Here is a 13,594-nt window from a genome sequence, read left to right as displayed (position 1 = left end):
TAAGTAATCCTTTTTCAATCTTTCTTCTGTCCCTTCACTTTCTCCAACCCCCACTTAAAGGCCGAAAGAGTGTAGCCAGCTTTCTTCTTGTTCTAGGTTAACTCTGACTTTTAGCAGAAGTGAAAATGAATCAAGAGACGAATGGTGATCGTGCGACGGAGAATCATCATCAACAAGACACCATTCATGAGAAAATAGACTATGTGTTTAAGGTGGTGGTAATCGGAGACTCGGCGGTGGGAAAAACTCAGATACTGTCAAGGTTTACCAAAAACGAGTTTACATTCGACTCTAAATCAACAATTGGCGTTGAGTTCCAAACCAGGACTGTCACCATTAATGGGAAGCTCATCAAAGCTCAGATCTGGGACACTGCTGGCCAGGAAAGGTTTATTAATCTTCCATCCAACTTTGTCTCTCCTTTTAAATTCTCCTTTGTTGGTATATTAATTGTCTCATTATAATTCCATAATTTGTGTGCAAATAGATACCGTGCTGTGACAAGTGCATACTACCGAGGCGCACTAGGAGCTGTGCTGATGTATGATATAACAAAAAGGCAATCGTTTGATAATGTTGCTCGGTGGGTGGAGGAACTCCGAGCCCATGCTGATAATTCCATCAGAATTATACTGATCGGGAACAAGTCAGATCTTGTGGACGCTCGTGCAGTGCCAACAGAAGATGCAGTTGAGTTTGCAGAGGATCAAGGGTTGTTTTTCTCAGAGACATCTGCACTTAACGGTGACAATGTTGAAGCTGCTTTTTTCAGACTGCTAGAAGAAATTTATAGCGTGGTTTCTAAGAAGGAATTGGGATGTGGCAACGTTAAAACTGATGCAGCTTTGCTTAAGGGCTCCAAGATTGATGTTATGTCAGGGCCTGAGTTAGAAATTAGTGAGATGAAGAAATTATCCACTTGTTCTTGTGGATTTTAATTTCAAAGCGCTGCAATGGCAATGCATGCGTCAGCTTTACCATATATTTTTCTTTTACGCTTGTCTTTTGAATGTCTAGTGTCTTTCTTTAAGATTGCTGAAATTATTTGTCACATTTGTATAAATATTTTTCAGTTTGGTACTGGAGTAGCTAAGTGGTCTTGGACATTCTTGGCCCAATTTTTTTTAGAATGACCCAATTCAGTTCAAAGTTCATGTTGAAAGCCTATCTCATTCATATCACAGTACATTGTTGCAGAAGATGTCTACTTCTGCTTGGCCCAAATCGGATTGCAATGGTAAGGAAATTCTTAAAATATATATTGGACAAACTTTTAATAATGAGAATGAGCTTTAATAAGGGTACCAAAGGCATATATTTATGGGCAGCAATCAAATTATACATATTCATTTTAAGTATATAATTAGATACATATTTTATATATATTATCATATGATTAGATAATTTTGAATTAAAAAAAAGTAACATTTAATTACATGATGACATATATAAATATGTATATATTTGTATATTTAAAATAAGTATACATAGAATTACTTTTAAGGGTAGAATAGCAAAACCAAAAGAAATTTCTAAACAAAGGTGTAATTTAAGTCAGAGACATCATTGAAACGAATAAAAGTTAAACACAAATTGATTAGCTTCACTGTTTCATGTTAAAGCTTTGAGGCCTACCTGTCTCTAAAAGGTAACCCTTTTCTGCTGTATGATTAATTACCCCGTCATCTTGAAAATTGACAGACTTGCTACCTGATTATATATATGCCCTACATCACAACCCACCTAATTGTAAATCATTGATGAAAGAGCCGTTAGGTCAGTGAATAATAATTATTTCTCTTTCCCTTCTTTCTTGTCGAAACAAATAAGAAAAAAAAAAAAGCAGAGTGTTTCCATCATGAAAAAAGCAATACCAAAATAAAGTAAAATCCACCATTTTCACTTCAATTATACTTGCTTAACTGATACAAGCGAAGTGTTCCCATCAGGGATTTTGAAGGAACCTCCTCATTAATGCCTTGGCAATAATAATGGCTTATTGGCTTTCTTTGGCTCCACCACCAACCAACGCATCATACTTGAGCCATTTCACATGTTTGCACGTGCACACACATTTATGAACAAATCCGGGCAAGTAACACGCCAAGGATTGACTTTAACTATCTATTTGCGTGTGCATGAGTTGGCCTGCTATATCACCAGTCCGGGAGTTCAGAGTTAGCCTGAAACAATTAAATGAGGGTCTCGACGGTTGATTCTGAACGGCTAAACTCCAAAGACTAAAGACAAAGTGACAGAAACAAGAAGAGTGAAATCGTTTTCACTAATGATGAGATGAAGAAAGTGTTGGACCGTCTTTACATTTTCGCATCAGAAAAGGTTGAGAATCACGCCATAAAATTAGGAAAAACTACCAACTGCCATATTTAGATCTACTTTCAGTTTTGTTGATATCTGCCTCTGCCCACTGCTCAATCGCAAAAAGCCTGCTCATATGATCATATCTGTATTTTCAGCCCCCTCAATACGGCCATCTACAACCACACAAATTTTATCCCAGTGCGTATCTTCATAACAGAGCCATGAAGATTTTTCTTTTCAATCTCATTCTCTGTACATAAACAAATTTCGTATATAAATTTGGTAATTTTAAATATCCGTGTAACCGAAAATTCGTCAAAAATAATTATTTAAAAAAAAAAACATAATTGTGACTTCAACTTATATATCAATTTTAAATATTATTTTTAAATTATTAACAAATTTAATTATCAATTAAATCGAATTATTTTTTCACCTAATTACTGTCTAATCAAGTTTAAAAAAGATTGGTAAAAAACAAAAATAATTGAATATCGAAACATTAAGATATTCTAGTGTGTATCTTGATAACAAAATCATGAAGATTTTTTTTTTTCAATCTAATACTATATACATGATCAAATTCAACCAAAAATTCGTCAAAAAGAACCGTTTTGGAAGCCGGTATTGTCACCACAACGCTATCCATAAAAGCATAAACCATTAATCTTACGCTGCTAAGACCAAATAAATTAAATACACTAAATATTTTACCTATCAGCAAAACATTAAAGCAACAAGGACCGACTAACTACGCTAATCTTTTGCCGTGTGTAATTTTTACGCCCTTCTGGCCACAATTGCCAGAGCATCCGTGAATATATTTCATCCACAATTCTGGATTTACAATTGAGACACGTGACTCGGATATCCACCGCACGATCATCCCTCCTTTTGCTCTGTAGACAAATCAAACGGTTGAGTTTTTCTGCTACTCTTAATCTTCAACAAACCGTACAGCTTTTTGATCTCCTTGACAGTATTTTCCCTAAACATTGAACCGGAATCACCCGTTTCGTCCGATGATTTCCTTGACCAAGTGTTATACAACCGTCGTCCGATACTGGAAGACCCTCTGCCATCACCGTCTGTTTGCAAAGCTGTGATCACCGATTTCAGGGCCCGACTAGGCGAGTTCCTGTTGGCTATCATTAACTCACCAATCTCTGCTGGACTCAAACTCGCCCCACTTTGGAAAACCTCCTCTACTTGGGGAAACAATTTGTGATCTTTAAGTCCCAAATAACTGTTTGCTAATGTTTTGAAAGCTGAGAAATCGCATAATGGAAAATGGATGTGCACATCTATGCGTCCAGGGCGAAGCAGAGCCGGATCAATAAGCTCTTTGCTGTTCATTGTAAAGACCATTACCCTCTCTTCCAGACAGCAAGAGTTTAATATCCCATCCATGAAGTTTAGTACCCCGGATAAGCTCACCGCCGTCGATTTATCAGCCAAAAATCGATCAAGGTCCTCGATTAGGATCACAGACTTGCTCGTTGTTTGCAACAGAAGCATGTTGAGATCTGAATCCTCTGAGACTCTTGAAAGATCGATGTCGTAAACATCGTAGCCTAAAAAATTAGCCATGGCTGCCACAAAGCTTGATTTTCCTGTACCTGAAGGACCGTATAAGAGGAAGCTTCGTTTCCAAACACGGCCTAGTCGATGATAGAATTGTTTCGCTTTAAGGAATGACTCAAGATCAGATTTTACCTTGTTTTTGAGATCAGACTCCATGGCAATCGTCTCGAAAGTTGAGGGATGAGTGAAGGGGATAGATCTCCACCGTCCCTCTTGGCTACGGTGATGATTTTGGATGTTTATGTAGAGTCTCAAATCTTTCTTTTTCTGGTCGAGCTCATCGGATACTGTGTGTATGTGTTGAAGATAAGGACGCAGAATTCTTCGCTTATCAGCTTTCCTCACCTTCAAGACGAAGGTTTTGCAAGTATTTGTGTCGTTCTTCTCTTGGTTTATCCAAGAAACTCGAGCTCCAAGAAAATCATCTTCAATGGTTTGGTTAGGATCGAGACCGAGGACGATTTCATTTGACTTTTTCCCGGTGAAAAGGTTGGTGAAATCTGAGTCTTCAATGGAAGTTAAAGAATTTAAATAAATATAAACTTTGCGATACAGCTGATTCTCTTGCATATTTTCGTTGAATTCTGGAACCTTGAAGAATTGATACACATGAAAACAATCTTCGATCACTCTCCACCATTTCTTGGTAACGTATATCAACCCGGTTTTAAATAAAAGCACTCGAATCAAAAACAACAAACCAAAGATTAAAATCAAAAGAATAAACGAGTTCCAGACCATCCCCAACATTATAACGGGTTTGGTTGGATTCCAAAGAGGAATACAATGAAACAAAACAGAAGCAGTTGGTAACAGCTTTTGAAGGAAATAAATTCAAAGACGTCTAACTTTTTTTTTTTTTTCCCCTTTTCGAAGAGAAAGTAAAGTTTAAAAAGAAAAACATGAAAAGACATTATATGATGGCATGGAAGAGAGAGAGAGAGAGAGATAAAAGAAGAGAGGATATAGAGAATAGAGAATTCCGAAAGAGAATTGACAGACGGCTGTTCGCCGGCAAGTCCGACGGAGCAAACTAGATGCGGAGAGAAGGAAATCAGAGACGAGAGGAGAAAAGGTTTGCCTTCTTGTTTATATTAACAGAAGAAGAGAGTGTTTTTAGTTTCTCCGTCACTTCTATATTATTTTAAATAGCCTTCCTTAATTAAATCTAAACACGGTTTGGCCACGTTGACATATCGAATGCTCGACCCCACTTTCTTCTCCATTAAGCTTCTGGCCCTTTTAAAGCCCTTCATTTTCCTTTTTTTTTTTTTAATTGTAGTGACATCTACGGCCTTTCAAGCATTTTTATTTTTCTTTTATTTTTTTAAAATAAAAACGTATGGTTGTGAATAAGACTGTCATTTTCTTTTTTTCTTTTCTTAATTTCGATTTGGTTTGTCATCACACACGCTATCAAGGTTGAGATATGTAACGTAAGGTAGATATTTATATGGACTATGGAAGAAATCATTATAAAATGAAATTAAAATTCATATGTCCAATCAAACAAATTAATTTCCCTTATTACTTGTTGTAGGATTATGAATAAACCCCCACATATTTAATTGACAGTACAAGTAGAAATTGAAGTTGAAAACTACAGAGGGACAAGTAACCATTAACCATTGTTTGCACCATATTAGTTTGACAGGTGGAGAAATGTCGAGGAGAATTTGGTTACCGAACAACAAAAGTTTGGTGGGTCATAAAATTAATTCAAACTCTTAAAGCTGACCGCCTCAACTCGAGTATTCTAGTAGGATAAGTTGGCATCCTATAAATTAAAAAAGAACCGTTTCTAAATTTTAAATATTAAACTCTAAACGTTATCCTTAAATTTTTAAAGTTTAGGGTATTTTGGTTTGTTTATTAAATATATAAATATTATATATTTAACATCACTTTTTTTTATTAATTTAAATTTTTATTACATAAAGTGTATCTTTAATTGGAATAAAAAAAACCAACTCTTACCCTTCCAAAATTTGTAGTCACATCATTACAATTAAAACTAAGATTAAAATTGCATTAACATAGTATAGTTAATTAAAATCACAGTAAAATAGTACAATTCAATAGAAAATATATAATTTTGGTTAATTTTAATTGAAATTATATTATTTCAGTATGATTTTAACTTTATAATATACTATTTTGATGAAATTTTGACTGAAATTATATTGATTCGGTGTGATTAAACAATCATTGCCAACATTCACCATTAGTTTTATTTATTTTTTAAATAATAATAAAATTGTAAATAATAAAATTTGAGAGTAAAGAATTATTTAACTTTAATAAACATTAATAAAAAGTAATAAAATATTTTTTTCGCAATGTGAATCCTAAAAATTAGTAAATTTCACTCATAATATATGATAGAAATATGGAACAATTATAGTTTTTAAATTTATATATAATCATTTATTATTTTAACATAATTCAACAAAAAAATAATCGTTATCCGCTAAGGTTGGATTTGAGCCTAACCGAGCTCAAGCGAGTTTGAGCTCGAGTTTAGCTCGGTTCACATATAGCTGAATTTGAATTCGAGCTGGAGTTCGATGAGGTCGTGAAAACCAAGCTCAAACTCTTTTTAAATTCGGTTTGATTAATTTTTTATTATTAAAACGATATCATTTTAATATATATTGATCAAAATAACGTCGTTTTGTATAAAAAATTTTAATTAAAAAATCTGACAAAAAGCTCAAACTCGATTAAAACTGACTTATTTTAGACTCATTCGAGTTAAATTTAAATTTATATTCAAATAGATTCGATTTAAACCTAACCCTATTATCCGCTGAAATCAAATGAACGGCTAAGAAAGCCAAATATATGATTAATTGACAATGTCCAATTGGCTTTGTAATAAGTGTTAGACTTGACCAAGTCCAAAGTGGAATCCTACGACTGCAGCTGGGTCTTATAATTTATTTGATTTCACCACACCATCTCTTTACGTACGTCCTTGCACCCAAAAATAAATAAATAAATAAAAGAAAAAGATCTACGTGGAGAGGTGGCAGATAGCTCATTGCCCTTACAGGGTCATTGTGCAACTAGAAAAGATCAGAAGTATTTGAATTTGGTTGTGGATATTAACTGGCATAGAATAAACAAAAAGAAAAATTGATTTTTAGACTAAGTAACATGTGAACAGCCTACATATATAATATCTATATAAAAATACTTGGAAAAGAACAAATTCGACAAGAAGTCAATCGTTTTCCCTATTTGGCTCAATTGAAGGGAAAAGGAAACTTTAACAAGTGGGTGAGATACAAAATATATAAAATAAAAAGGAATAAAGCATAATATATAGATGAAAACTTTAGTGGTAAGATGATTAATGTAAAAGGCTAACCACTAAAGCAATTTCAAACTCCTTTATTCACACGCCATTCCCATACCGTATAATAATTCCATATTGAATATATTCTCTATCACTATTTTTAGACTTTCGTAAGCTATATCGTAGGTGCTCATTCCGTAAGTTTTATCATCAATAACACCTTCACTTGATTTGTCAACGATTTGATTAAATAGAGTTATGATTAATATAATATCAAATCATCACGAAAAAGAGAAGAGAAACAATAATAAATATATAAAAAAAGAAAAATGAGAATACAAGAGAAAGTGTTGAATGAAGGGGTTGTGTATGTGAAGTGAGTTGTTAGAAAAAACGGATGGTGAGAGCCGAGTAAAGAACTAAAGAAAAAGAGAGTAAGAGCAAAGATATAAAAAAAAAAAGAATAAGGGTTTCTATGCAAATAAAATATATAAAGTATTATTTTTAATTTTTATTGATTTGATAACGATAAAAAAAAATAAAGTAATTATAAATCAAATCAAAATTATTTGATTTACTTTAATTTAAATTTGATTGTTTTTAAGTTAAAATTTGTGGACCGTAGATACCCTACGTAAATATCATAACATTAGTAATAAAAGCGACAATTGGACGGAGCCATAATCACTACAATTATAATGATATCTCCCCTCTAAAAGCCTAGACCCACTGAGAAAAGTTGGCTGGCGTTGCTTCATTCCAATCTTGATTTTTGTCCACTAACGGGCAAGTGTTTTCGACTGTGCTAGAATCTTCTGCCCATTGCTGTTCAGGCATCATTAGCATGATCGATTGGATCAGAGAGAACCTCTCAGATCTAATCTGGCACTAATGGTGATAGACTGACAGTGAAACCAGAGGGCAAAATAATTGTTCAGTGTACATTAACTGTGGCTGCAACTCACCCAATTCCGTCGACCAACATTTAGGTGAAGACAAGGCAAACAACGTAAAATCATTAACATTCTTTCACTTCTCGTCTTTTTAGAGGGCAATATTAATTTTTATCTATTATTTTAAATTGATAAAATATTAAAAATTTATATTCAAATTTTTGTTATATTTATAAAATTTTAATTTATTTAATATAATAATTATGAGTTTAGTTATTATATTTTAAATTTATTTACTTAATAAATATAAACGAAATCTTTAATTATAAAAAAAATTATATTAATTTTTACCCTTTTTTTGAAAAATCAATTAGATGTAAAAGTACAAATCTCCTAACATAATTCAGCATAGCACGGAAGGCGGGAGTTTGACGTTCAACATAAATTGTCGTTTTATGATGAAATCATTTAAACCACTCTGGATTATAACTTATTAAATTTGTTTCACTTATCAATTATTCCTTAAACCAGAAGCTAATCAAGTTTTTAGTGTTTGCTCTTCATTTACCGCTATATTGATACTAACTGGTAAAGGACTCGGGCATGGAAATATTTAAGGCAAAACTGAATTACCCACAGTCTTCATTACTGTAAACAAGCACAAACTTACCTGTTTAGAATAATTAACTCCTCTTTTTATTTACTAATTAATTTCAGTCATCTTAATTTTTTGGAGCACATGGTATTCTTTGAGTAGAAAATAATTAAATGGGCTGGCTATACAGGGTAGATATTTCTTGTCACAGACCTTTTGAGCTTGCGTCCACCTTGGTTCTGGGCTAGCTGATACATCATGTCGCCTATTTCGTTTCTATGGGCCTCTTTGAGTCCTAGTACTACACTGACTTTATTTTTTAGGGAAAAAGACTATTTCCCAAATTTTAAGTCATTTTTAAACCTATACTTACGGGAGATAAAAAACTCCTATTTTTGAACAAACTGCTGTCCAAATTTTCAGTTAAGGACAGGGGTAAAATCGTTATTTTATTATAAACCTTAAAACTTTAAAATTTCACCATTTCCCCCCTCTAGGTTTTAAAAACTAACACTTCAACTTATCCTCAAAGTTTAAAAAGTTTAGATTTCACTCCTAGGGTTTGCCTCATTCTCTGGCCACCACCGACGGTCGACGTATTCCAGCTATCTCCCATCTCCGACTACAAATGACGACCCTTCGTCGCTTAGATCTAGAGGACGAAGCGTCGTCCAGATCTGGAAGAATAGACGAAGGATGATGCTTTGTCGTCCTTCGTCATCGCTTCTGGACTACGCAACGAAGAGAGACCGACGAAGAGGTCGCAGTCTCTTCGTCGCATCATGTGACGAGAAGATGAAGATCTCTTCATCGCACCACCACCGTCGCACTAGGAGAAGGAGACCAAAGATGATGTCGAAAGATGAAGCTAAAGAATGAGGGTGAAACTGCTATTTTTGAAAGTTATGGGGGCGGATGTGTTTTGAAAAATATGAAAACCCTAGGTTTGGGGGTGAAAATGTTATTTTTCAAAGTTTAAAAACTTTAGGTAAAGGTGAAATGTTAGTTTTTAAAACCTAAGGGGGGTGAAAAGTAATAAACTTTATAACTTTTTAATATAAACAGTAAAATAACTATTTTACCTCTCCTTTTAACAGAAAAAATTAACAGAAATTTGTCTATGAGTGAGAATAGAGGTTTTTATCTTCTGTGGGTATATGTTTGAGAATGACCTAAAATTTTGATGAAAAATAGTCATTTTCCCTATTTTTTTATTATTATTTGTTGATAGATATGCAAATTACGTGAGTTTTTGTGATCTAAAAGCTTTACTATTTAACTATAATTTCTTTTTGGAAAAAAAAAAAAAAAAACCTCAGGGGATACTTGATTTCCATTTGTTGGTTAACGTGGACTCGTGTGAGAGGAAAATCAACTAGGATTAACAAAAGTTAATTTGTTAAGGAATTACAGATAGAATGATTGTATAATTTCATAGTATTATTAGAGAATTTGAGTGTTGATTTACAAAGTCCAAATACTCCTCTTTAATTTTATTTTTTTTGAATATTACGTGACAAATGTTTGCTTAAAATTGATTCTTGTGCCACATAATTTGACGATGAAGTTTTGAGTTGCATACATGATCTAAATACATTGGCACTTCAAATTATTCAGTAGAGCAAGGAGTTATGTTCGTAAAATGGACTGTAGAATTTACAGTTCAGTGTGCTGACATCTGTCAATTTGCAGGGATATTAATTTGATCGCGGTGGTTTGATATTTGTACAACAACCATAACAGTTGTATGAGCACCAGCGACAGCATCAGAAACGAAATGGCCTTCAATTTGATTTACGTATGCTGTAAAAATGATAAGCTATTTTGTAATAAAAATAGGTGGATTAAATATTAATTTAGTATCTAATAATTATTGTTAATTAGATAATTTTAAATAAATATAAAATAATATTTACCCACATACTAATACCTAATTTAGTGTTAATTATAATTACTATCAATCTAATCTTTTCTAAGTAGGTGGTATAAAGAGTAAAATAATAAACCAAAGATTTATTTCCACCTAAAATATAGTGAAATCTTAAACCTCACTTTTAACTTTTAAAAACCCAAACAACTACTCATTAACAAATTTCTGTTAAAAATTTTTAGTTACGGTTAAGGATAAGATCAGAATTTTTTAAAAATTAAAGTTTTATCATATTTTCTCCCTATATTTAAAAACATTACAATTTCCTCCCAATTTAAAGTTTGAAAAGTGACAAATACCTTCTAAGGTTTGTTCCTCTTCCTCTGACGTCGATTTTCTTTTTCTCTAGTCGTTGGTCGTCCTCCCTCCTCATTTATCTCTCTCTTCGGTCTTTCTCCCTTACCTCTTTGGCCATTTTCAGTTAGAGATAAAAATGAAATCATCTTTGTTTTAAGCAAAGACTAATCGTTTTTGTCTCTGATCGAAGATGGTCGGAGAGGCAAGAGAGAGAGACTGAAGGTGGAGATAAGGGGGAAAGATGATGACTAATGGTTGGAGAAGAAGAAATCGATATTAGAGGAAGAGGAATAAATCTTAGAGGGTATTTATCACTTTTTAAACATTGGGTTGGGGGGGGGAATGTAAGATTTTTAAATATAGAAGAGAAAAATATGATAAAATTTTAATTTTTTGATAAATAATCTTAACTAAAATTTTTAACATAAACTTATTTGTAGACGGGTGTTTGAGTTTTTAAAAGATAAAAAATGAGATTTTGATATTTCACTGTACCTTGAGTAGAAATATCTTTTGGCCAAAATAATATATGTATTGAATTGAGCATTAGAAATGGAACAATATCACTTACATGTGTTGATGTATCAGGTGGATAAGTAGCCAAGTGATGAGGCACAGGTTGACAGGAATTTAAAATTTTGGGAAGGTTATTTATTTTTAATATATTTGATTATTTTAATTGCAAGACAAGAACAACTTGCTTTTAAATGGACATAGAAACTTTTTTTCCATTGACAACTTTAAATTTAATGTAAATTAGTGAAATAGAAATAAAAAGAAATTAAACAGATACTCCGATGGCCCATTTAAAATTTTATTCTCTTCTTCTCTTATGAAGCAATATAAAGCACTTTAGAATCTTTCACGTTCCTTCTAAGGGTTGCTAGCAATATTAAACGTTTCTGTCACACACTTGAATTGTCGGGACACCTTAAATACCGATTACAGTTGAAAGTCACCCCAACCGTACGATCAATGCCAGACTCCTCGTGCATCCCGAAGGGGAAATGAAGGCCAAAAGACTATATCCCACCCAAAGTATGCACATTTCTCAAGTTTCCTTCATTAACTATGAAAATCTCATTTACCCCCCTATGAATTGTTAAAATTAACTGAATCCGTTAGTTATATCATTTTCTCCCCCTAAACCCTAAAAACTAAATTTCACCCTCAACCCAAGTTTTAAAAAATAACATTTTTCCCCTAGGGTTTCCAGTTTTCAGAGTGTATTTTTTTGGTGGCGTTTCTTCCTCTCTAGCAACAGCTCTTCCTCTCCGGCAAGGTCTTCTTTCGGCGGCTCTCTAGGAGTGATGATCTACGAAGAAGAGTAGTCTTTGTTGCGTCTTCGTTTCGATGAAAACGAGTCAACGAAGACTCCTCGTTAATGAAGAGTCTTCATCTCGTCTTTGGACAAAGACAATTCGTCTTTGTCTGGACGAAAACGACTTGTTTTCGTCGATCACCTCTCCCAGGAGAGTCGCCAAAAGAAGACTGTGCCAGAGAGGAAGAGCAGTGGCCTGGAGGTCACCAGAGAGGAAGAAATGCCACCGGAAAAACGCACTTTGAAAATTGGAAACCTAGGGGGGAAAATACTATTTTTTAAAACTTGAGTTGGGATGAAATTATTAGTTTTTAGGGTTTAGGAATGAAAAATAAATCAAATTTAAATTTATTTTTTATAATACAGATAAAATGACAATTTTATCTTTAAAATTATTAGTTTTAATAGTACATGAGTGAGTAAATAAAATTTTTAAAGTTAACAGAGAGAAACTTGAGATATGCGCGTATCTTTGCTTGGCCGAAAATGAATGGTTAAAAGATAGAGAATAGCAGAGACAGCATCTAAATCTCTGCAAGCAAAGTCAGCAGGACGACACTGACAGCTAAGGTAATAAATTCCCCTTAAGATTTCACGAATCTAAAAATAGTTAGTGCTGTTAAGTGAAAGCCGAAGGATGTTCACGAACCTTAACGAATTTAGTCTGAGAATGTTCAATATTGTAATGTTAAGCCCAAAACAAGAGTGGCACAGCAGAGAGCCGCCAATTGAACGGTGTTTTAGCGGCTAATATTGAAAAGCAGCCATTGCCAGTTGCACAGAATATGCCACCATCATCGCACTAATCTTTGATAAGGAAGTGACATTTGATTCCAACCCACGATTATTAACGACTTCTAATTAAATATCAACTATGGGCATGAAGTTACGTGACATACATTCATTTGTTTAACACTGAATAACAAATGTGACACATGAACCAATGCCGACCATCAGACATATTACTGTATTTGCTTTTAGAATCAAGAGTAGATATATGGCAATGAGCTACCTAGTGGTCGGTAGTATCATCTTAATTTACTGTTCTTAACACAGATGCTTGCATCACAATTAAACTGAGCTGAAATTCATTTATTAGATCCTAATATAACCAAACAAAAGAGAAGTCACCCTGCCAAGGATCCATAAAGCTGACTATTCCATGTGGTCATTAAGTTTATACCAATCTTGCTTTTGTGAACTTTTGTCGGCTGTGGGTGCCCGCTGCATCTGATGCCTTACCTTATTCTGCAGCTGTGTATGTGTGTATCTGACGGCTTTTTAATCTACCATTTCGCTTCCAAATGGGTTAAAGCTTCTTTGCTCATGACGTGAACATTCTATAAATAAG

The 13,594-nt window shown here is 33.6% G+C and overlaps 2 protein-coding genes across 2 annotated transcripts; one reads left to right on the top strand and one right to left on the bottom strand.

The window, feature by feature from the left end:
• On the top strand, positions 1 to 1,162 carry LOC123216134 (ras-related protein RABA3-like). Its single transcript, XM_044636503.1, has 2 exons — positions 1 to 388; positions 488 to 1,162. Exons 1-2 carry the CDS (start codon positions 126 to 128, stop codon positions 936 to 938), a joined length of 714 nt encoding a protein of 237 aa, XP_044492438.1. The 5' UTR covers positions 1 to 125; the 3' UTR covers positions 939 to 1,162.
• A 1,668-nt stretch (positions 1,163 to 2,830) lies between these two features.
• On the bottom strand, positions 2,831 to 5,289 carry LOC123217005 (AAA-ATPase At2g46620-like). Its single transcript, XM_044637732.1, has one exon. It carries the CDS (start codon positions 4,654 to 4,656, stop codon positions 3,205 to 3,207), a length of 1,452 nt encoding a protein of 483 aa, XP_044493667.1. The 5' UTR covers positions 4,657 to 5,289; the 3' UTR covers positions 2,831 to 3,204.
• Between the last annotated feature and the right edge of the window lie 8,305 nt (positions 5,290 to 13,594).

Source organism: Mangifera indica, chromosome 5 (genome assembly GCF_011075055.1).
Source record: "Mangifera indica cultivar Alphonso chromosome 5, CATAS_Mindica_2.1, whole genome shotgun sequence".
NCBI classification, from domain to species: Eukaryota; Viridiplantae; Streptophyta; class Magnoliopsida; order Sapindales; family Anacardiaceae; genus Mangifera; species Mangifera indica.
Note: the sequence above shows the minus strand (reverse complement) of the source record. Positions and strands in the feature narration are given on the sequence as shown.

Excerpts from the sequence above, each read along its gene's own strand:
- LOC123217005 (XM_044637732.1), bottom strand. The coding sequence starts at position 4,656 with ATGTTGGGGATGGTCTGGAACTCGTTTATTCTTTTGATTTTAATCTTT.
- LOC123216134 (XM_044636503.1), top strand. The coding sequence starts at position 126 with ATGAATCAAGAGACGAATGGTGATCGTGCGACGGAGAATCATCATCAA. Across the intron at positions 389-487 it reads GACACTGCTGGCCAGGAAAG|ATACCGTGCTGTGACAAGTG; the intron begins GTTTATTAATCT and ends GTGTGCAAATAG.